The 21,735-nt window shown below is 40.2% G+C and overlaps 2 protein-coding genes across 5 annotated transcripts in view; both read left to right on the top strand.

The window, feature by feature from the left end:
• Positions 1-9,552, top strand: part of LOC124134710 (uncharacterized protein DDB_G0284459-like) — a 118,573-nt gene extending 109,021 nt beyond the window's left edge. For all 4 annotated transcript variants that reach the window (XM_046499749.2, XM_048381780.1, XM_046499748.2 and 1 more), the window contains 8 exons: positions 1,975-2,058; positions 2,464-2,609; positions 3,461-3,575; positions 3,890-3,985; positions 4,839-4,997; positions 5,649-5,765; positions 6,518-6,616; positions 7,244-9,552. In XM_046499749.2, coding sequence (XP_046355705.2) covers positions 1,975-2,058; positions 2,464-2,609; positions 3,461-3,575; positions 3,890-3,985; positions 4,839-4,997; positions 5,649-5,765; positions 6,518-6,616; positions 7,244-7,366 — 939 coding nt within the window. In that variant the 3' untranslated portion in view covers positions 7,367-9,552. The remainder of the gene's footprint in view (positions 1-1,974; positions 2,059-2,463; positions 2,610-3,460; positions 3,576-3,889; positions 3,986-4,838; positions 4,998-5,648; positions 5,766-6,517; positions 6,617-7,243) is intronic.
• Positions 9,553-14,428: 4,876 nt separating this feature from the next.
• LOC124134711 lies at positions 14,429-21,208 on the top strand. The gene is made up of 4 exons (XM_046499750.2): positions 14,429-14,528; positions 16,827-17,615; positions 18,318-19,151; positions 20,485-21,208. Exons 2-4 carry the CDS (start codon positions 16,915-16,917, stop codon positions 20,888-20,890), a joined length of 1,941 nt encoding a protein of 646 aa, XP_046355706.2. The 5' UTR covers positions 14,429-14,528; positions 16,827-16,914; the 3' UTR covers positions 20,891-21,208.
• Positions 21,209-21,735: the final 527 nt, after the last annotated feature.

Raw genomic sequence — 21,735 nt, 5'->3', positions numbered from 1 at the left:
CTTGGTCGCAATCTGTCAGCGTATTCTACATTGGGTGGAGTTTTGATTAAACATGATTAAGGAAATGACAGACAGGGTGAGTTGGATGTGTTTATTGATGTGTTTGTGACATGAAACAGGGACTAGAAATTATGAATTAATATTTTATGTTAAGTTCATCAACATGTAAGGGAGGTCCTGTGTTTGATGACTGAGTGAACCTATTACTGGCAAGTTTGGATAATCGCTAGGATTCGTCAGTAGTGTTACTGTTGAGAAGTTGGAATATGGATGTCCTAGAGATATGGAAACATCCCTTTAAGTTTGTAACATCCAAAGTTGATATCTGGGTTCTTCACAGGGATTTATGTAGACCTGTCCTGATGGCAATATTAGGCCCCAAATCTGCAGAAAATGTCAGTAAAAATTCCCAAATTGGAATTAATTACCTTCCAATTCAATATGATATAGTAATTCATGGCACTGTGTGCAATGTTTTATTTGTTTTTGGTTTGAGAAAGTTACAGGGGGATGAGTAATAGTTGGAAAGATGTCAACAAACATTCCTAACCTTAAATTATTACATTAAACATGTTTGTGTTATTTGGGGACAATCATCAGAGGGAGGTACGCTCTGGCCAAGACTGGTTTGCCTGCCTCTGAGCACTATGGTGAAATGTTGACCCAGGGACAGGCCCACATGATATTGCTATGGAAACATTGACCTAGTTTCCATGTAGTGGGATATTAGCACTTTTCGACAGTGGGAATAATTGATATGTCAGGCTACAGGAGTAAACATATTAGCTTTAGGGCAATAACTCTCACAGAGAAGTATGGTTCATGGTTTTAAAAAAATACGCACTCTTAACATTTCGGCTTTCAATTTTAGCAATATCTGCATGTCTCCACTGATCTTGTTCATTATAATATTATTTAAGACCAATTCAAGTATTACCTTGAAAGATTAATTATGAAGAAATATTAATAATATTACCACTGTATAAATAAGTCAATGTGAACAGTGTCATGTTTACCTCTTTAATTGTGTCAACTTAGTACCCTCTTGTTCCTTAAAAACAAAAACAAATATTTCAAGAAGTCATTGTTATGAAAACATATTACTAGTTTTGTTTTTATAATATGTTTATTTTTTCCTTTTATATTACATAATAATTTAAACTGAAATGTGTCATATCACATTCATTCACATCAATACATTCCTGATTCTGATGGTACATGGAAATGACAATTTGTTTTACCTGCTGGGTTACATATAGGTATTTGCATCAATAGGTAGGTATGCTACAAAATGTCTTCATGTTGTGTTGATCCTCTAGGTCCAAGTTATCTCGTGAACATTGCTATGGATATTACTGGTTCAGGACGTACAATACATTACTCTGAAAGGAAGAGCTGAACAGGTTTAATTTGTTCTGAATACCCACCATGTTCAGCAAATTGTTTTGTAAATCTGAAGCAAAATTATTTTCATACAGTCAAGTGTTATAAGAAACAAGTAATATTTTCCAAATATATCCCAGGCCCTTCAAGAATATCAATGATCAGTCTCTAAACTGCTTGACAGAGGGTTGATCCTCAGCCCTCTACGTCGCTATATAAGTGCAATAATCTTGGACGCGACGTTAAACCCAATTTCACCTCACCTCACCTCAGCCCTCTAATGACCACCTCGAGTTGGTCTTGACCTTGTATTCAGTGCTGTATGTGAAACTGAGATATATATTGAGTCAGAGTTATTAGGGGAATCGTTAGTTGATAGATTGATCGGCATCAGAAACGTTCAGTAGCAGACAAACAAGGTATAAGGGTCTAAATGACTAGAACTTAGACTTACTGTGACTGCCTGTTTGCCCGAGCTGAGCGCACCTAACCTGCCTTCTGTTTCCACAGACACATCATCATTGAGTTGGACTTGAAGTAACATGGAACAAGACTGACTGGAATTGGTGACACTATTTTTGTTTGTTTCAGAACCTGTCCAGTGTGTGTATTGGCAGCCTGTTTGTGGAGTCATCATCTATGTTCCTTGCTTTTGAAAACTACTGCGTCAACCAGGTGGGTGTAAGATACAGGACATGTTCGTTGCAAGATAGGCAGTTGTTATATATTTTTCTGTTTAAATAATCCCCTTTTTATCCCCGACACTTTATGCAGGGGGATATAGTCATCCTCTGGTCCTTCTGTGGAATATTGCTCATAGTATCAATGACTGGTTTGTCTGGTTTATATTCAGTTATTAACAGGACCATTATATACCTAGCTGAAATTTTGCTGAGTGTGGTATTAAACATAAAACAAACAAACAAACAAACAAACAAGACTGGAACAAAACCTTCATTTCTCATCTGGCCAATGTAGATGCCATCTGCAGAATGTCCTAACACAACTTGCATGGCGTGATATCACTGAGATATTGGTGACCGTGTGAGCAAGGGTTACAATTGTGTCCTCCCTGTGCAGGGTCAGGCCTCCCAGTCCCTGGAGCAGATTGAGAAGGAGAAGGATCTGGTGCATGCCTTCCTCCAGGCCATACAGCGTGACAACTCCCTCCTGCGACGTATGCATCTCAAGTCCTTCCTCATGGTGCCGGTCCAGAGGATCATGAAGTAAGTTCTCACTTCAATCTTTTTGTTGGGGCAATTAGTTAAAATTAAGCCCATGTCCATGGCTAAAGGCAATATGTGCCTGAAGCCTTTAGCCTAATCCTATGTTAGACTAGGTCCCTGGCAACCTATGATGGTCACATGAGGGGACCTAATGAATCGGGTGGTCGGTGACTTGCTTGATTACATGTCATTGTACCCATACAGCATCAATTGTTGCTCATGGTATCAGTCACTGGATTGCCTGGTCCAGACTCGATTATTTACAAGCCTCTGTCATATACTGGAATATGACTGAGTGGTAGCATAGAAACAAACAAACACAACCTAATTGTGTGAGTGACGACATGGCTGAGATATGGTTGATGAACCTCACTCATTCACTCACTATACCATGTGTTTTTCCAAAGGAGACAAGTACATTGGTGATTTGGTGGTCATAATTGCTGATGAATATGTAGACAAACATTTATGAAATCTTTTATTACACAATACCCTTCTAAGCTCTAAAAAATAATTTTCCCTATGTTGATTTCATTGTGGAATAGAGCTAGCCCTGCTTTTGTATACATTTCTAAATTGTTTGTTTTTTCATAAAATAAATATATTCCACAGTCATGGTGCAGAACTAATGAATATGTAGAGTACTTAGATAAGTGACAACCGGAAAAGATCTACTAATAGGTATCATGGTCGCAGAAACATGGGACACCATCTTCAAAATGTTGGACACAGGATCAGATAGAATAATTACATTAGTAACATGGGTCATATATAGGCAGAAAAGAACTCCATTCTTTATATTTGCTGTTGAAGGTTTCTGTGCATTTACAATTTGTTTGACGTTGCTGCAGGTACCCTCTCCTCCTCAGCCGGCTGTACAAGTCCACTCCGTCTCTCCACACTGACAAGGAAGATATCAAGGTGGCTCAGGGCAAGATTGAAGACATTCTCGAGCACATTAATGCTGTGAGCATTTGAGCATTACTTCATTAATAAGATCAAAGCTTGACGTCAGGAACGCTGTAAAAAACAAATCAGCTGCGCTAACATTTTACAGACATTTCACTGAAACCTTAGGAAACAACGGTTTGGTTGAAAAATCTATAATTAAATCTGTTTTGTTTGTCAGTTTCTTTGCCCCATATTATTATGACTGTAGATACATGTGTTTTCAAATCAATATCGCTTGATCACAGTGGTGTGCTGGCCTCATGATGCAAAATTTTTTATGTGTTTTTTTTGTCAGACAATAAAGTATTGTGCTGTATGTTTTTTCACAGAAAACCAAGTTGACTGGATCAGGTAGTTTCAGAATCAAGAGAAAACGTTCCCAGTCTCGCAGATATAGCCTTACTGAGAAGATTGAAGTCAACAGGGTAAGCTATTTCAGAGCAACTGATTTGTAGTTGTGTCTTGTATAATTAATTTCTATTTAAATTCTGATATCTTGACTACAGTGTTAGGGGAGGGGTGGACCTCAAACTATGTACATGTATTTCATTAATACAAATAGCACTAAGATAATTTTTGTTCATCTAATATGGGTCCTCAAATATGAACTGCCTCTGTGGTGTTAGTGGATAGAGTGTCTGCCTGGAGAGCAGAAGGTTGGGGTTCGATTCCCGGCTGCTTCATACCAAAAGACGTTTAAAGATTGTTACCCTGGGGGCACGGGTAGCCCGCCCAGTCGTCTAAGGCGCCGCGATTCGCTGTGCAGATTTGTGTCCCTTGGGCATGCCAGAAACCTATGATTGTGGGTTTGAATCCCGTTTCGCCCCGATTATGTTTCTAGGTTTGTCAGCACCCATGCTTGTGGGTTTCACTGAAGTGGTAAACGTCTGAGACCTGCATCACTTCGGGCTTTCCTCCCACATTAAGCTGACACGCCGTGATATAACTGGAATACTGTTAAAAGCGGCTTAAAACCAAATTCACTCACTCACTCACTCACTATTGTTACCCTGCCTGGCACTCGGCATTGTGGGGCAAAAACTAGAACTGGTAGGTTCAGAGTCAATAAAATTATAAGAATTGACTTTCACTTTTGCAAGCTCCGACGTTTCATACAGTTTGGCCCTCACTCTATGAAGGTTCATACTCCAATGAACTCACACAAAGTGAAGGTCAATTCTTAATTAATCCAGTGTTTTGACATCCCTCAAATGATGAATCTAAGGTATTTATCACCTTAAGGGATCCAGGGTTATATGAAACCATTCATCCATTCAGGTCGCCATGGAGGTGCTGGGTTGGAACAAGAAGGAGGTGAATGACCTGATCACGAGCCGCCTGATGTACGCCACACCCACAGATCACACCTGGGCTGCCAAGAGGTGCAAGAATCTCAAGTTCACAACTATACATGGAGTACTTCTTACCCTGGGCCAGGTGAGCTGGATTGTTATATGTACTGAATGCTGCATGCTAGCATGGTCCAGTAGTGCCCTAATACCTGTGTGCTTTCTGGAGCAGAATTAGCTCCCAGTACCACTTGCTTTTCATAAAAGGGGACTTACTGGGGTATATATGGGGATTGGGAGATCTTGTGGTAATAATAATTTCTTGAATGGTGTACCGATAACATGAACAAACCTTTAGCCTGTGTTAAAGTATAGGAGTTACAATCATCTTAGCGCCAAGATCACTTTGTTGAATGGGGCCCTGTTGTTTGTGCAGGCGATTCTTCAGTTATAGAAAATCTTTGTAATAAATGATTTTCAGTTGGAAAGATAATTGAATAGGTATTTGAAATGTATTTGTTGTTATGGAAAACTGGGAGGGTGTGATTGTTATGAGAGGTAACGATTTCATATTATATCCTCGTGTTATGGGTTTTCAACCCCTAAGAAGTATTTCTGACTAAGCATCTTATAACAATCCGAATACACTAAATTTACATCTTACTTTTGTGAACATTTATTTCTGTAAACCATTGGATGATCAAATGACCATATCTTGTAAATTTAGTGTGATAATGCCTTGCCTCGATTACTGCTGTGTCTCCTGTGGTTTAATATCATGCATGATCTGTTTGTGCAGGCAAAGCATGAGAAACGAGATCGTGAACACTACTTGGTGTTCCCCAAGCCCAACTTTGTCCAGCAGGCTGCCGTGGTGCTCATCAGGGAGAAGAACGGGAAGTACCAGCCTGTCAGGGTGAGTGCTTCTTGGCTCTCGTCTCACATCAGCTCAGGGAGTTATTTGAGACTACAACTAATTGACCTTGGCAGGCACTTTGGGAAGAAAATCAGTATTTTGTTGAAAATTGGGATTTTGTTTTAAGGTCTTGTTTTCCTAAATTCTGAGATTTTGTAACATTGAATTCAGTTCAGTAATGTAAAACTAAGCATTAACCCTCTTCCTCTTTATTAGTCCTGTTAAAATGATATGCAAGTCACCTCAACAGAGTCATATTAGTTGTAACTACATAAACATCAAACAGGAATTTTTAATTCCAATTTGGAAGTTTACTGCAGATTTGGGGATCAGCCTCTGAGTAGGTCTAGATAAACCCTGTAGCTCCTCCCTCCTATGTCATCAGCTACCGGTATCTAGGAAGTGTATAGGCCCATGTGGGGTACTGGGTGATGCAAGAGGTGAATAATGGGGGATTAGTTGAACACTCTGGTTTGGCCAGATACAATTCCAAGAAGTTTTCACTCCAAGAAGACTCCAAAGACACCATTGAAAAGATTTGAGACTAAATAAAAATGTTTTATTTCACCCTTAAGGAAAATAATTTTAGTTGAAAAGCTTCTTTTTTGTGTGTGATAAGGTCATGATAGCATTAAGCTATCTCTGTTGCAGCTCCCATTTATTAATTATGGGTCCAAGTTATTACAACTTTGGCCTCCACAGGTCTTATTTTGAAGGACTCCATGGTGATGATGCTCATGTTTTCCTTGCAGGACCCGCTGATGTTGGACAAGTGTGTGGTGACGGTTGACCCGGACTTTGATGAAGTGTTCGAGCTCCATGAGTGGGGTCGAGAGGCTCTGGTCTTCAAGGTAAGACTATCTTGATCTGATTTGTTGCTTGTTTGGGGTAAGACAAGACTGATGTGTTATACCATCTTGAGCGAACGTTTTTTAACAGTCAGGCTATTTCATGGTGGCCAGTAAATACTGAGTCAGGTCCAAGCAAACCAGTGACTATTACATCAGCAATTAGTGATCCATGCAATCAGGGCACTATAACACTCAATCATCCAAGTTAACAAGCCCCACCACTAAATACAGTTTAGTAGCCTGTCGCAACCAGCAGTGGGATGGGGACCTATTCTAACCCAGGGCACCACATGGGTATTATCTTATCACACTATCAGTGAATGAGAGAGTGAGTTGGGTTTCAGACTGCCTTTCACAATATTCCGGCAAAATGAGAAATGTGGGGCATCAAACCCATGCCTTTGGTGTGACGAGCGAATACATTAACCACTCGGCTACCCTACAGCCTCTCACATGTAAATGTAATTTGATACTTGGAAATGGAGACAATGACAATCAGATGATGATGATGATCAGAATGACGATGATGATCAGAATGACGATGATGATGATGATGATGATGATGATGATGATGATCAGAATGACATGATGATGATGATGATGATGATGATGATGATGATCTTTCAGGCAGAGGAAGGAAGCAACACCAGGCTGTGGGTCCAACATCTCAAACAGCAGACCCGAGACCTGGGCCAGTGGAGGAGGAGACGGAATGCGCTGCCTAATATCATGTTCAAGAACATGGTCTGACACGTGGGCCCCGAGCCCCTGGAGGGGTGTCATACTCACACATGGTTGTCACATCACCATCTCTTCCCAGTGATGCCTTCATCCTGATGGTAACACGGTCAGCCCTTGGACACAGCCCATGAACACAGCCCTTGGACACAGCCCTTGTGTCATCAGTCCCAATTTTGTGGTGTTGACCCTGCCCTGATGTGGTCAGTGAAAGATGCTGAAGAGTCTTGTGAGCTTTGCCCGTCGTGGTATTGCACAGGAGAACAAGACAGAGTGAAGCCAGTTCTAGTTGAGCATAATGGTGGAAGCCTCAGGCAGAGACTGAAGAAATGTGCTCAGGGGAGGTTACTCTTTACATCCAAAATGACCAGAACTGGTTGTAAGTCGAAAGGAGGGGTAACTTGTCCCAACTGCAAAGACGTATTTGTTACTTGAATAGAGTGAAGCTCCAGCATGTTTTTTGCCTTGTGTCTTGCAAACTTTCTTGCCAATTCAAACTTGAGAGAATAGTACAAGGTATGATTTAGTGTTGCCAGCACATATTGATGCTTGTTTAGTGTTTAGAGGTTGCCCAAGGGGAGATAACTCTGTCTTTGTTTGTTGGGGGAGATTGACTCCTGGACAAGTCTTTGAGTGATTTTTGTTTTGTTTTAGGTGATTATAATTACATATAAATGATACATTTGAATCATTGAGAACTGGAGATAGCATGACCCACTTTAAAATAAGTAATCTGTGAATTGGTCAGAAAATAATAATGATGCTTTAATGAAAGGAATTGAATGTTTCAAGATGTAAAAAGATGATTTCTGGAAAAATCATTTCTTTTTCTAAAAGTGCTACAAAAGTGCTATTTTGATAGATTTAATGTCAAATAGTCTTAATAAGGATATCTTGTGAATGACATTTAGATTAGTGCTTGCAAGATTCATTTCAAGGTCATCAGTGATTTTTTGAACTGGTCAAATTGTAGGTATTTGACATTAAAGCATTTGTGTAGTTTTAATATTAGTTGCAAGTTTATCTAAGCAAAACTGTCAAGTAAATTGAAGTTTAATGTTTATTTAATAAATACTGATTTCTAAAACAAAAGTGTGACTTATATGGTGATAACAAAATGTTTAGGTGTCCAACTTAATCTCAAGTATACATTGGGATACATTGCCAAATAAAAAAGAGAACTTTTAGAGCTGGAAAAACATTTTGAATGGTGAGGTGTATTTCTTTTTGTACAAATTTATGCATGCCCAATGATTGATTGATTTTAGACGTTTAATTCATCAGAAGTAATAGGTTTTTATTTCTCGATAAAAATGATTATTTTTAGTATCATCATATGCTTAAACTGTTTGTGTGCATGAAAAAAATAGAAAAGAATATTGTGGCACTACATGCCTTAGTCATGTTTACAGAAATAATGTATCATGGAATAGCTTGTATATAGAACATTTGTTGCTAGACTAATAGCATTTCAAACTGGTGTCTAAAACTTCTATGCACCTAATGAAATTGTGAAAAAGTAATTTGACGATTTTATCAATGTCAGAATATTTTGAACTGTGTGGAAAGTTGACATGTGGAATGATAAGGAAGAAGTCCTGTTTTTTCAACACTGTTTCCCAATATCTAGTCGCACCTGTGCTTGCACATTCCAAAGAAAGACTTGTACAAATGTATATTTTCATCAAGTATATATACTTGAACACACTACTGTGATAATATTGTGTATATCAGATTCAGTCATATGTATGGAAATGTGTCATTTATATTTTGATAGTGAGCTTTGAAAATGTACATTCATTTATATATGTTCATCATGTTGTGAGCAAAATTGGGTCTTATGTAGACTTTCTTGAGGTGTTTATCCAAGGTCAGATTGTGATGCCCTTATTTAAAACTTACTGCATGGCATAAACAGAAACTTGATGTTCTGTTGAGTGGAAGATATGACAAAAATAATGACCATTTATCTTGATATTCTTTGGGAATTTGTCAAGTCTGTTGAGTACCTACATATATTTGGTGTATTCCATGAAATCAATTGATTTCATCAGTGCTATTTCTTGTTTCCATGTTTTTTACGGAGCTAAATGAAGAGGAATGACCTTGCTTTAATATGGGTCACTTGAAAGGTCAATGTCACATCTAATGCCAATGGTATCAAAACACATAATGTGATACATTTATGCCTATTTCAGTCAACCCATGTCCCAAGATGGCTGTCATGTCAGCCATAATGGATATATTATTTAAGCAACTAGATGTACTCAAATTTAGTGTTTCTGATATGGTATGTAAAAGGTATAATGATGGTTGAGATATGAATTCAAAACTGCTCTGTGAATTGTAGAAGTTTATCAAAGTTTTTTACCATCTTTACAAATAGACCTGTATGTAGCTAATAATGTGAAAATGCCACTTGCCCTATAGAATTGTTTTTTAATGATTCCAATTTGATATGGTACTTGCATGCCTACAAAAATGATTTACATAATTTAAATGTTCATGATTGGTTATTGTTGTCTGTTTAGAAATGACCCCGAGTTTAGCAAGGCTTGGGCTACAGTCTAGTTATTCAAGTACATCTTGTGACATTATAAACAAAGTTAGAACCTTAACTCTGTCAAAAAAGTAGTAAGAAAAATTAAAACATAACCACAGTATTTAGTGTGTGTGTGTGTGTGTGTGCATGTCTATTTGAAATGTATGCATTTAGAACTATTTTATAAAAAAAAGAAAACTTTGTTTTAAAATGTTACCTGATTTATTTGCTTTTATTTGAAAAGGAAAACAGATGAACATTTGACAGGTAGTCTTCACTTGCACAAACCATGAAAAACAGCATATAATCATTATTTCGAATAATACGTTTCATATAACAAAAATGATTTTTTGAAGGTGGAAGATTGTATGGATACTTATTAGTGCCACAGTCTAACAAAAATAAATCGTCTATGTAGATGATACTTTCATCTACGTAAATGATACAAACCACATCTACATCTTGACTGGCTGGTTGTGGTTCATCCTTCTTTGGTCTGTCAGCTTTATCTCCATGCCGGAGGGTTTTTCCAAAGTGGTCCAAATCTGTGACCTGTGCCAATGTAGGCTTTCCTCCCCATGAAGCTGACAGGTCATGATAAAACTAGATTACTTGTCAAAGGTCTTTGTAGCATTAAACATTAGTCATTCATGCTACTGACTTGTAATAATGATGGACTTAGTCCACACCGGAAACAGGCAAGGGTCTGGCTAGGCCATAATGAATTAATTATTAGATGTTCTAATGCAGAAAGCTCACTACCAAAGACCCCGCCCAATTTAATTGTCCCATGTACCTACAAAGGAAGTCGCTAAAGTGTTCCCTTCTTTCTCCACATGATGAAACACACCAGATCCATAGTCCCGAGATCCATAGTCCCGAGATACATAGTCCCGAGATCCATAGTCCCGAGATACATAGTCCCCGAGATCCATAGTCCCGAGATACATAGTCCCCGAGATACATAGTCCCCGAGATCCATAGTCCCGAGATACATAGTCCCGAGATACATAGTCCCATCAAACATGCATGCTTCATGAATGCCTTGAACAGTGCATGGAAAATGTTAACGTAATAATGCCTCCCACCTCCAATATTGAAAAGAATAGATGAAAATCTTATAATTTATTGTGGCCTTACACCCTCAAGTATATTTGTTCATGATGTTCATTTAACTGCACTCCACGAGTAAAACATCTGTAACTTATTCATGATTTCGGTTTTGCTAATTGTGATATACATGCGTGTAAATTGATAGTGATCTCATTGTAAATACAAACATCGTTTCAGAATTTAAAATTCTTTTACAGTTTCCTTCTGCTAATATTTATTATTATTTAATTAATTGTACAAATCGTGTAAAAATGATCCTTGAAATGTATGTCTAAAAGCAGGCATTAATAAATGTATATATACCTATATGGTTCATTATGTTGTTTGTGCTTCTGAAAATGTTGTTTGTTTCAAACTCCGCACTTAGCAATATTTCAGCTATATAACTGTGGCCTGTAAATAATGAAATCTGTACAAAACAAACCAATGATTGATGTTAGGAGCACCATCCTGAGCTGTCAGGTAGGAGGACAGGCAATCAATGAAATCACAGAGCAGATCCATTCAGTTGCCCTTGTACAACAAGCATATGTTCTTGGGACCTGTGGATGGGAATCTTCACGGGTTCTCCCTACTAGGGTTGTCGCTGTCTGGTACAGGTACTGGGGCGGTCGGGTAGCCTAGTGGTTAAAGCGTTCGCTTGTCACGCCGAAGACCCGGGGTGATGCCCATTTCTGGTGTCCCCAGCCGTGATATTGCTGGAATATTGCTAAAAGCAGCGTAAAACCATACTCACTCACTCACTGGTACAGGTACTGCAGAAATGTACCCCAACTACATTGATGTATGCAGAATTGTACACTAGCGTGGCTGTGAAAGTTCTGACTACTACTTGTGTCAATGGATTCGTTCAAGTACACCCACCACCATGTACTTGAGACTTTGTGATTTCAGCATACATGAAATGATAACAATTTCACCATGAGGTATTGTTGTCATGGTTTCATTCTTGCACGAATGATAAATCTTTTGTTATCTTTTAAAGAGACCTCCCTTTTAACTCTTAATGTTCTCATTAACCAACGACACATTAAAGAAATTACCACCTCATTACAAATCTCGTAAAGGCGAATATGCTTTTCGTAAGAGGCGACTAACGAGATTGGGTGGTCGGGTTCGCTGACTTGGTTGATGTATGTCATCGTCTCCCAATTGCGTGGATCGATGCTCATGAGGTCAATGACTGGATTGTCTGGTCCAAACTCGATTATTTACAGACCGCCGTCATAGAGCTTGAATATTGCTGAGTGCGGCGTTCAACAACAAACAAACCAAACCAAACAAACCTCGATTGTAATCCTCGTCTTACTCGACCTCCCATAATTGTGATTATGTTATCAATCAATCAATATTTATTTCTCAAAGTACAAGAGACAATACAACAAAGTACATATTAAAAATATTAGGATCATATGACAAGAATGGTTCGACTTACAACATAGTCACAAAATTCTCAAATGTGCTAAACACGTGAATATATTGTGATAAATGTTGAAGTTCACTCATGTTTTGCGAGCATAAAAGGCTTTGAGTTTATACAAAATTTGACCATACAAACATAATTTGATATGCTGTTTTCTCTCTTTTTTCAAAGGCAGTGCTTTAAAGATATAATGTAATTCATCTGCTACTGCAGGAGAGTCACAGAGATGGCATGATCTATCCTCACAGGTAGACCAAGCCATTTTCCAGTTTCTATTGGCAGATTGTGGTTAGATGTTCGGAAATATAAAATTGGAAATGACACTGCGTTTGGAAGTAGTAAATATCGTTCGTAGGATCCTATAATTGTTAGGATCCAGAGCATTACCTATATTCTTATAGATTCTATATTAGTTTTATTATTCCCGTGACCCAAGACGATGGTAAGCATCCGGTGTTCAGAACAAGATTAAATACGTATGTTTATATCGGCCCGAGCAGGGCAAAGGTGCCAACAGGTTCTATTCCCGCGCACGTGTTATTCTTTAAGCCTTTTATTACTACTTCTATTTCTTCAAGAGAGATGTCTTTATTTAACATAAAATGGTCAGGGTACAACTAGGTGTGGGTGGTTAAGCCAATAATCCACGACCACTCGTCATCACTCGCCCCTTGCCGTAACCAGCACGAACAAAAAACTGAAATCGCAGCCATGGAAAAGTGGAGTAGTACATATCTAAAAGGATCCTGTTTAGTAGTAAAACTGCCAACAGCTCATTAGCAGCCACGTGTTCATGGCAAGCAGACATGTCAATGTCCTCTCCCCGTTGTCTCATACAATTTTGCGGGGCGGTCGGGTAGCCTAGTGGTTAAAGCGTTAGCTCGTCAAGCCGAAGACCTGGGTTCGATTCCCGACGTGGGTACAATGTGTGAAGCCAATTTCTGGTGTCCCCCTCCGTGATATTGCTGGAATATTGCTAAAAGCGGCGTAAAACCATACTCACTCACTCACTCATACAATTTTGCAGCGAGTAAGACCCTGGAGAATAAATTAACAATGATTTGGCAAGTCAAGATTGCATAACCTGAAATTAACAATTGTTCTGGGCTCCAATTGGCGTTTTTTGTTTTGAAGATATATATTTTTAAATAAGATAATTTTTTTCTTGGACAAAATGTCAGTCCAGCAGACGGCCTGTCCTAGATCACGAATCTCTTGCTCTGTATCGCCACGAAAACAGCAGTGATAGTTCCACAGGATGGATTTTACGAGCGCGTCAATGTGTTCAACCTGGGCGCTTCGTTTGGATTCCATGGATTGGTTGGTTGGTTTGTTGTTTAACGCCGCACTCAGCAATATTCCAGCTATCTGACGGTCTATAAATAATCGAGTCTGGACCAGACAATCCAGTGATTGATATCATGAGCATCGATCCACGCAATTGGGATACGATGACATGCATCAACCAAGTCAGCGAGCCTGACCACACGATCCCGTTAGTCGCCTTTTACAGCAAGCATGGGTTGCTGAAGACCTATTCTACTCCGGACCTTCACGGGTTCATGGACTCGCCTCCTATGGCTTATCCCGTATCTATATATTGATGTGAATGAGACGAGTCGAATGATGCTTGTCGTGCCGAAATGATCAGTAATTACACCAATGAATGAAGTAAGGTAACATCTTGGCGATGCTATGCATCTTGGGCAAATCACACAGTGCAAAACTAGCTCCTACGCAATCGGCTCACCTCAAACCCTCCCATAAAAATAGGTTGCGAAATAAACCGAGGGAACCCGAGACTGACGCCACCGAAGGGCGCTGGCCTGACAATGACTTTACGGAAATATAGCAACCATTCGTCACTACTCGCCCCTTTCCGTCTTCGGTTTGTCGACGTCCCGGAATGACACGAGTTAGTCACGGATCTGCCCGACACCTACTGCAAATATGACGTAAAACCAATGTGACGAAAAGACTTTATGACGTCACGCCATTATGATGTCATTCGCTGACTACGGGTTTGTCGTCAACACAAGCAGTTGATGGAGAGACGGGAAGCCAGAGGTTTGATACTGTCCTTTTAGAAGATACAGGTATTTGGATTATCAACTTTGGTCAACTTATATCTTGCATAATGTTGTATGATCAGAAACTTCGTCTTTCCCTAATTTGAAAGCAAAACGTCGTGACGTTGTCTGCTAGTCATGTTTTGGATCGAAATTTTGGATATAAATATCTGCATTATGTGGAACATAAGGATAATGCTTATCTTTTGCATCAGTTTATCTATATGATTCTGATGCTTGGATCATAACCGTACGTTGTGTATTCCCTTCAATACATAAATATAGGGACCGGAAAAGTTCGTTCTACCCTTTCAGTGAAATGTTTTTTCATTTTGATTCCTTGGAATTAAACTATTTATTCCGTAATGCTCCTCCAAACCCCTATTATTTTAGCGAGGCGACTAAAATGGTCCCTGAAAAGATTTAGAAACTGCTTCAGAGAGGAGATCGCGCACATTCCTTACCCAAATGACGGAAGGTGTCCGGTAAAATGACTCCTTACCTAACTTATTTTTCATAAGTAAACAATGAACTTGTAGAGTAGAGTGTGTTTATTACGGTAAAGGGGTCACCGGCCCATTATAGATGAAACTTGACATATTAAGCGTTGAAGCGCCATATAATATGATTACAGTTTCTGTTTATGCAAATATTAAATGATGGACATCCATATTATGCAAAATATTTACTACGTTTCTTTAAAGCTAAAAAGGTAAATTTAGCCAAATTATTTATGACCGTGATTTTCTGTGATGTGAATAATAAAATAAGCTTATTGTTCGATGGGAATTTATAATAACATTCTAGAATAAGGCTTTCTCTTAAGTCCTGATAAAATGGACATTCAAGACAAAAATGTAGTTCTGATTCAATATTAGGTATTACACAAAAGGGACAAAGGCGATTCTTACGGTCAAGTTTGAGACGTCGACCGTTCTCAATCATTAGGTCGTGGTTGGAACAGCGGAACGTGCATAACGCTATGCAATAAGCTTTTACATTAATTACATTAAAATAATCTTCTTCGCTTAACTGCACCTTAATTTGTCTGTACATTTCAAGTTTAGAATATTTACCAAGGTCTGATAGCCAATTTTGAACGTCAATGACAAGACATCTTGGTTTAAACTCGAATAGAAATTGTTGGACATTGACAACACGCTGCTCCATCCATACCTGTCCAAAACCATAAGTGAACAATAGGTTTTTTACTTTTAGTGCCCAGCAATCTATATTTTTCTCTGCTAAACTATACTGATATCTATATACATTGTACAATATTATATTTTCCCTTTGACTTATGCACCTCATCCAATATTTAACTATCTTAATGTGTATATTGACATTCAAAGAGTACCTGCCAAGCTCACCACGAGCTACAATGTTCGGAGTCGAGACAGAAAGTCTTAGTATTTGTTTACAAAACTTATCCTGAACATGAAGAATATTAGGCGAAGAGTGAAAACCCCAAACTTCGGCTCCATATAGCAAAATAGGTACAATTTTTACATTAAAAATATGCAATAAGACCTTAAGTGGTAAACTATAAAAATCCTTAATGTATGATCTAGCTAATGATAACACTTTCCATGCCTGTTCAGCTAATATTTTCTGTGTAATATACCAACTGCCAGAACTAAAAAAATGAACGCCCAAGTAATTATACGATTTAACGATTTCTAGGTTTTCTCTACCCAAATAAAATTTCTCATATTTCCTCAACCTGCCAGCTTTTCTAAATACAATAACTTTACTTGTATCAGTATTTATTGTAAGCTTCCATTTCTGACAATAGGAATCTAGTTTGTTAATTCTCATTTGCAATCCCAATGGTGTACTGTCAAACAAAACAATGTCGTCTGCGAAAAGCAAAATAAACAACTCAATAAAAACTAAACTTATACATCTTTGACCGTCTAGGGCTAGAAATTCCATGATATTCCTTGTGATATCATAAAATAGAATATTTAATTGTATAAATCTGATTGTGATATCTTGAAATTGTACATATCTATGGACCGTGATATCGATAAACGTTAAATGGACCCAACCATGTGATGGGACCCACACCTGACCAGGGTCCACTTGCACAAAACCATCTTAGCGTTAAGATTATCTTAAGCCTACGTTAAAGTATGGGAGTTACGACCATCTTAGCGCTAAGATCGCTTTGTGCAAGTGGGCCCCTGGTAAACGTCTTAAAAAATATTAATTTTGCTGACATCCTTTTTACCGGACACCTATCAATCGGGTTTGTTTGATGCTACTATTATAGCTGCATGCGACAGCGTTACTATTTGAAGTCGGGTTCTCTTTTTCTTTCAGAGTTAAACTGAAAAATATACCCGAAACTCGGAAGTTGACACACGTCAGTTACTCTCCACCTAAACTGAGAAAAACGACACCTCCAAACATGTCCACAGCCCTTGACCACAACATTGACTTGTCCAAGTACCGCCTCAAGGACCGCGTGCTCACGTGCACCATTTGCCTCGATCTGTTCAACGACCCGAAGATCCTGCCTTGCTTCCACACGTTCTGTAAGGGTTGTCTATGGAGTCATGTTCTCAACACAGTGAAGCTACAGCGCTTCCCCTGCCCCCTCTGCCGCACCGAGATCCGCCTCCCCGAGGGTGGGGTCGACCATTTCCAAGGGAACTTCTACATCCAAGAGTTCACCGACCTCATAAAACAGGAATCCGAGGTCAAGGTCAAAAATACGAAAAATGGCGGCCGCTCTGAGACAGACGTCACCGTTTTCGGAGAAAAGAAATACCCCAACGCCATCTCATACAAAGACTTGTACTGCCCCACCCACGCATATAAGAAGGAGTGGGTGGTATCGTATTGTGCGAGGTGCAGGGTACCCATCTGCCTGCAGTGCAAGATGCACGAACACTCGGGGCACGAGTGGGAGGACTTGGCGGTGGTTGTGGGCGATGCGCAGCGACAGCTCCACACGCTTGATGCCAGGGTGAAGCGCTACCGGAAGGTCCTCGGGGATCTGAGTGAGGACAGGCGTAGCTACATGGACAACTTCTGTTCCCAGGTCAGCTCCGTCACCAACCAGATCAAGACGTGTGCTGAGGACATCAAGCACAAGGTGGACAGCAGGTAACTGGCATGACTAAAACCAGGGCTTATATGAATACACACGCTCATGAAGTCGAATACACAAACTATCAATATGTATACCGAAATCCTGCAAGTGTTCCCATTGGGGCTTTATAGATGGGAGGCTAAATCAAGTAAATGTACACATATGCACATACGACCACATCAAAATAAAAAATTGTAATATTGATAGATGTCATAAGGACCATGTACCCTATTTTTCTGACTGACTGACTGACTGACTGACTGAGTATGGTTTTACGCCGCTTTTAGCAATATTCCAGCAATATCACGGCGGGGACACCAGAAATGGGCTTCACACATTGTACCCATATTTTTCTGAAAAGACACACTGGCAGTATCGTTTGATGATGCCTTAATTGTCCGATGATTTTCATAATAATTATAATACAGTTATATAGCGCAGCATACACCATGCTGTATGCTCTGTGCCCATTTGATGCTGATAATAATGAGAACGACTTCGCAGATCAGTTAAAAAGGACAATTTTCGCATTCTTCTTGACGATGGTCAGATTTTGTGAAGATTTGATGTCGTGAGTCAAAGCATTCCATTTGCTAGTTGCTGAATATTGAAAGCATCTCTTTTCAAAATTGGAGGGTTTTATGCATAATTGTCTAAGTTCATGAGTTGCAGACTAACGTAATGGTCTCCGAATATCTATGGTTGATTTGTTGTAGATGCGAGTCGCTGCTGCTACTACTGGACCATCTGAAAGTGACAGAGACTAGCAAGGTGGAATCTCACGAGCTCCAAGTGGGAACCTGCATCAGCAGTCTAGGGGAGGTAACCCAGGGAGTAGAACACATGATGAAAGGGTCCGGTGTCCTTGACCTTCTAGCAAACAAGACTTACCTCAAGGAGAAAGCAGACGATACTGTAAGGAGCATCCCAGCATTCATAGAGAAAATCAGCGTCGTCTACGATCGTAAAAACCCCGACGGCTTGGCTCAAAAGATTGAGTGTGCTTTTGGTTATCTCAGCACGGAGAAGGATATGAGCGGGGGAGATGACAGGGAGGCTGTCTTGGACCCTCCGACAACCCCTGGCCTGTTTACTGGACAACCTGAGGAGAATGTCCAGCAACCTGTTCTTGAGCAGTTCAACGTAACGCCCAGCAGACCCGGCCTGATACAGCGGGCCGTGTTTAAAGTTAGGCCTAACAATGCAGGCATCAGATTCATTGTCCCAATACCTAGCCTGGGGATTGTGATCGGCTACGACTCGAGCCCCCGGCACCTGGACGTCGTTGACGAAGTCGGGAACAAGATCCAGACCTACGACGCCGTGCCCAACACCTCCTGTGCGCTACTTCTGGGGCAAACCAACCTGGCGTTATGCACGTCCACACCGCGACAACTGAGCCAGAGACGGCTGCCACAGTTCAGCTCCATCTCGTACCGCACCAGCGAACTGCCCTTCACACCCACAGGGCTCGCCGTCAGGGACCCTCGGGAGCTTATCATCTGCGGCAAGGAGAAGGCGGGCATTGGAACCGGCATATACAGATACAGGTGAATGGAACTCAGATAATATGTCTACACAGTCACTCTCGTCAGCACGACGGAACTAAATAACAGAAAGAGCCTATAAAATGAGCACTTAGTCTGTAGCTGTGACATTTTCGACATCTCCTCAGAAACGCTATAAAACCTGAAGCTGAGATGCTGCAATCCAGTGTCGATCTCAAAACATGGACGCTGCGATATCGCCATATTTAAACTACACTTTACCATAAAGTTCTGCAGTGTATAAAATTCCCCCAAAATGTCAATCAGACAACCGCACTGGCAACATTGCAAAGTTACCAGACCAGATAAAATGTTGTCAGTGCAGAATTTTCTTAATTTACGAGCAAAGGAAACAAAGGGGGGGGGGGGGGGGGGCATAAGACTAGTACTCATTAATGTTAGTTCTTAGAAAATAACAATTAGCTGGTAAATTGTCATCTTAGTAACTTTAACTCTCCACCATCCGGCCGTGAGACCGTACGTCAGCAAAACAGGCCGTATTTTAAACACTGCCATTACCCAAATTTCGAAAATTGAGGTGAGGTGAGGTGAGGTGAGGTTTAACGTCGCGTCCAAGATTGTTGCACTTATATAGCGACGTGCATGTACGTGTATGTGTTTGTGTGGCTGCTTGTACTAGTCCGGACTGATGCCGATTTATAGTGCTAGCTCACTGAGATACCATGCCGCAGTTTAACATGAATACCTCACTCAGACACAGTATACTGACTCCGAGCCGACCAGTCCTTGTTTTAGCCCCTTAATGCCGAGCGCCAGACAGGGTAACAACAAGTACCACCTTTTAACGTCTTTTGGTATGACGCGGCCGGGGATCGAACCCCACACCTTCCGCTCTCCGGGCGGACGCTCTACCACTAGACCACGTCGAAAATTGAGATGCAGTACGTGTATGCACAATAACAGTGTGATTTATTCTCTTAAATAAATCTTGAAATTGGACATTAATGTATTTCATAAACATATGAAATGTAACTAAGAATACACTTATAGTACTCCACTACGACTCCCTTATTTCAGGGGCGGTCTGGTGGCCTAGTGGTTAAAGCGTTCGCTCGTCACGCCGAAGACCCGGGTTCGATTCCCGACATGGGTACAATGTGTGAAGCCCATTTGTGGTGTCCCCGCCGTGATATTGCTGGAATATTGCTAAAAGCGGCGTAAAATCATACTCTCTCACTCACTCACTCCCTTATTTCAACCAAATTAACAGTTCCATCTTACCGAATATTCCCGTAAACCTGTCGTTAATATTTTAACACAATCTCTTTTTCTTTAATTTATATAACCTCAGACATCATCCTTCCGTTCATTTCAGCCTGGAAACTAAACAGATTCGCTGTGTGTACGCAAATGGTGACCTTCACATTCTAAAAGCGCCCTCTAGTGTCGTAGTCACTCAAGATGGCGACGCCGAGGTGTTCGTCGTATCTGACCCAAAGCGCAAGGCCGTTTTCTTTTTCGACATAGCGGGGAACCTCCTGAATACTTTCCCCACACAACGCTGTAGCTTCTGTCCAGAGGGTTTGTGCTGTGACGCTGAGGGCAACGTCCTTGTCGCCGACAAGGGAAACAACTCTGTCGTGCTTCTGTCCCCGATGGGCGTATTCATTCAGGAACTAACGAGAGGCGTCAACCCCCGGGCCCTCAGCTTTGACGGGGCGGGGAGACTGTGGATGGGGGAGTCTGAGGGAACGATTACCATCTTTGATTATGTCATGTAGATTGAGAGGGGATTTATATTTTATACCGTTCTTAAAAATATTAAGTTTCATAAATGGACTGGAAACTATTCTCCTCCATATTTTGTAGGCATGTTTTAAGAAAATATTTCTATTATATTACGTATAGATTTTAGAATATATATTATGTTTTCTACTAAAAATATATCATGTAACATTTTCACTTGATATCAATTTTTTTCGCGGATCAGAAACCATATAAACACATTAAAGGTGTCTTAATATATATACTATACAAATTAAATTATAACAGGGTTAAATTGTGTATTTATGTTTGGAATAAATATGTTCTTACAATCATTTTGGTGTCTTGCCGGCTTGAATGTTTCATACCTTCCAAAATATGAGGAGATGAGGGCATGGCTGTACTACCCAGGTAAGGTTCGTGGTTTGTGTTGGCTTTCACAACAGATTGGTAGTAAATAAATAAATGGAAATCCGGATGGTTACGGCCAAGAACGTCTAAACGTTGCCACGTGTCCTTATTTGTACGTCCGCAGAATTTCACTGGAAACGGTACTGCCTGATGCAACGAAGTTTAAATGGGCCCTGATCTCTGACAATTCTCACAAAGCGATCGTATCAATTCGGCTTTTGTAAGCTATGCTTATTGTTGGAGTTAGATAGTCGAAGCTCGAGTCACTGGCCTAATTCCACTATCTCCCATTACTTAAATATAGAGCGTCCCAGCGATATGGACGCTTTGCGTAACGGGACCATGGCTGTATGTTTGTCTGTTGTTTAACGCCGCACTCAGCAATATTCCAGCTATATGACGGCGGTCTGTATATAATCGAGTCTGGACCAGACAATCCAATGATTAACAT

This window comes from Haliotis rufescens, unplaced genomic scaffold (assembly GCF_023055435.1).
Source record: "Haliotis rufescens isolate VD_foot unplaced genomic scaffold, xgHalRufe1.0.p SCAF_4, whole genome shotgun sequence".
In the NCBI taxonomy this organism is placed as follows: domain Eukaryota; kingdom Metazoa; phylum Mollusca; class Gastropoda; order Lepetellida; family Haliotidae; genus Haliotis; species Haliotis rufescens.
The sequence above is the reverse complement of the archived record's forward strand: the minus strand, read 5'-3'. Positions and strand labels throughout refer to the sequence as shown.

Coding starts and splice junctions, on each gene's coding strand:
- LOC124134711 (XM_046499750.2), top strand. CDS start 16,915: ATGTCCACAGCCCTTGACCACAACATTGACTTGTCCAAGTACCGCCTC. Junction 17,616..18,317: donor AAGCACAAGGTGGACAGCAG/GTAACTGGCATG, acceptor GATTTGTTGTAG/ATGCGAGTCGCTGCTGCTAC. Junction 19,152..20,484: donor ACCGGCATATACAGATACAG/GTGAATGGAACT, acceptor CGTTCATTTCAG/CCTGGAAACTAAACAGATTC.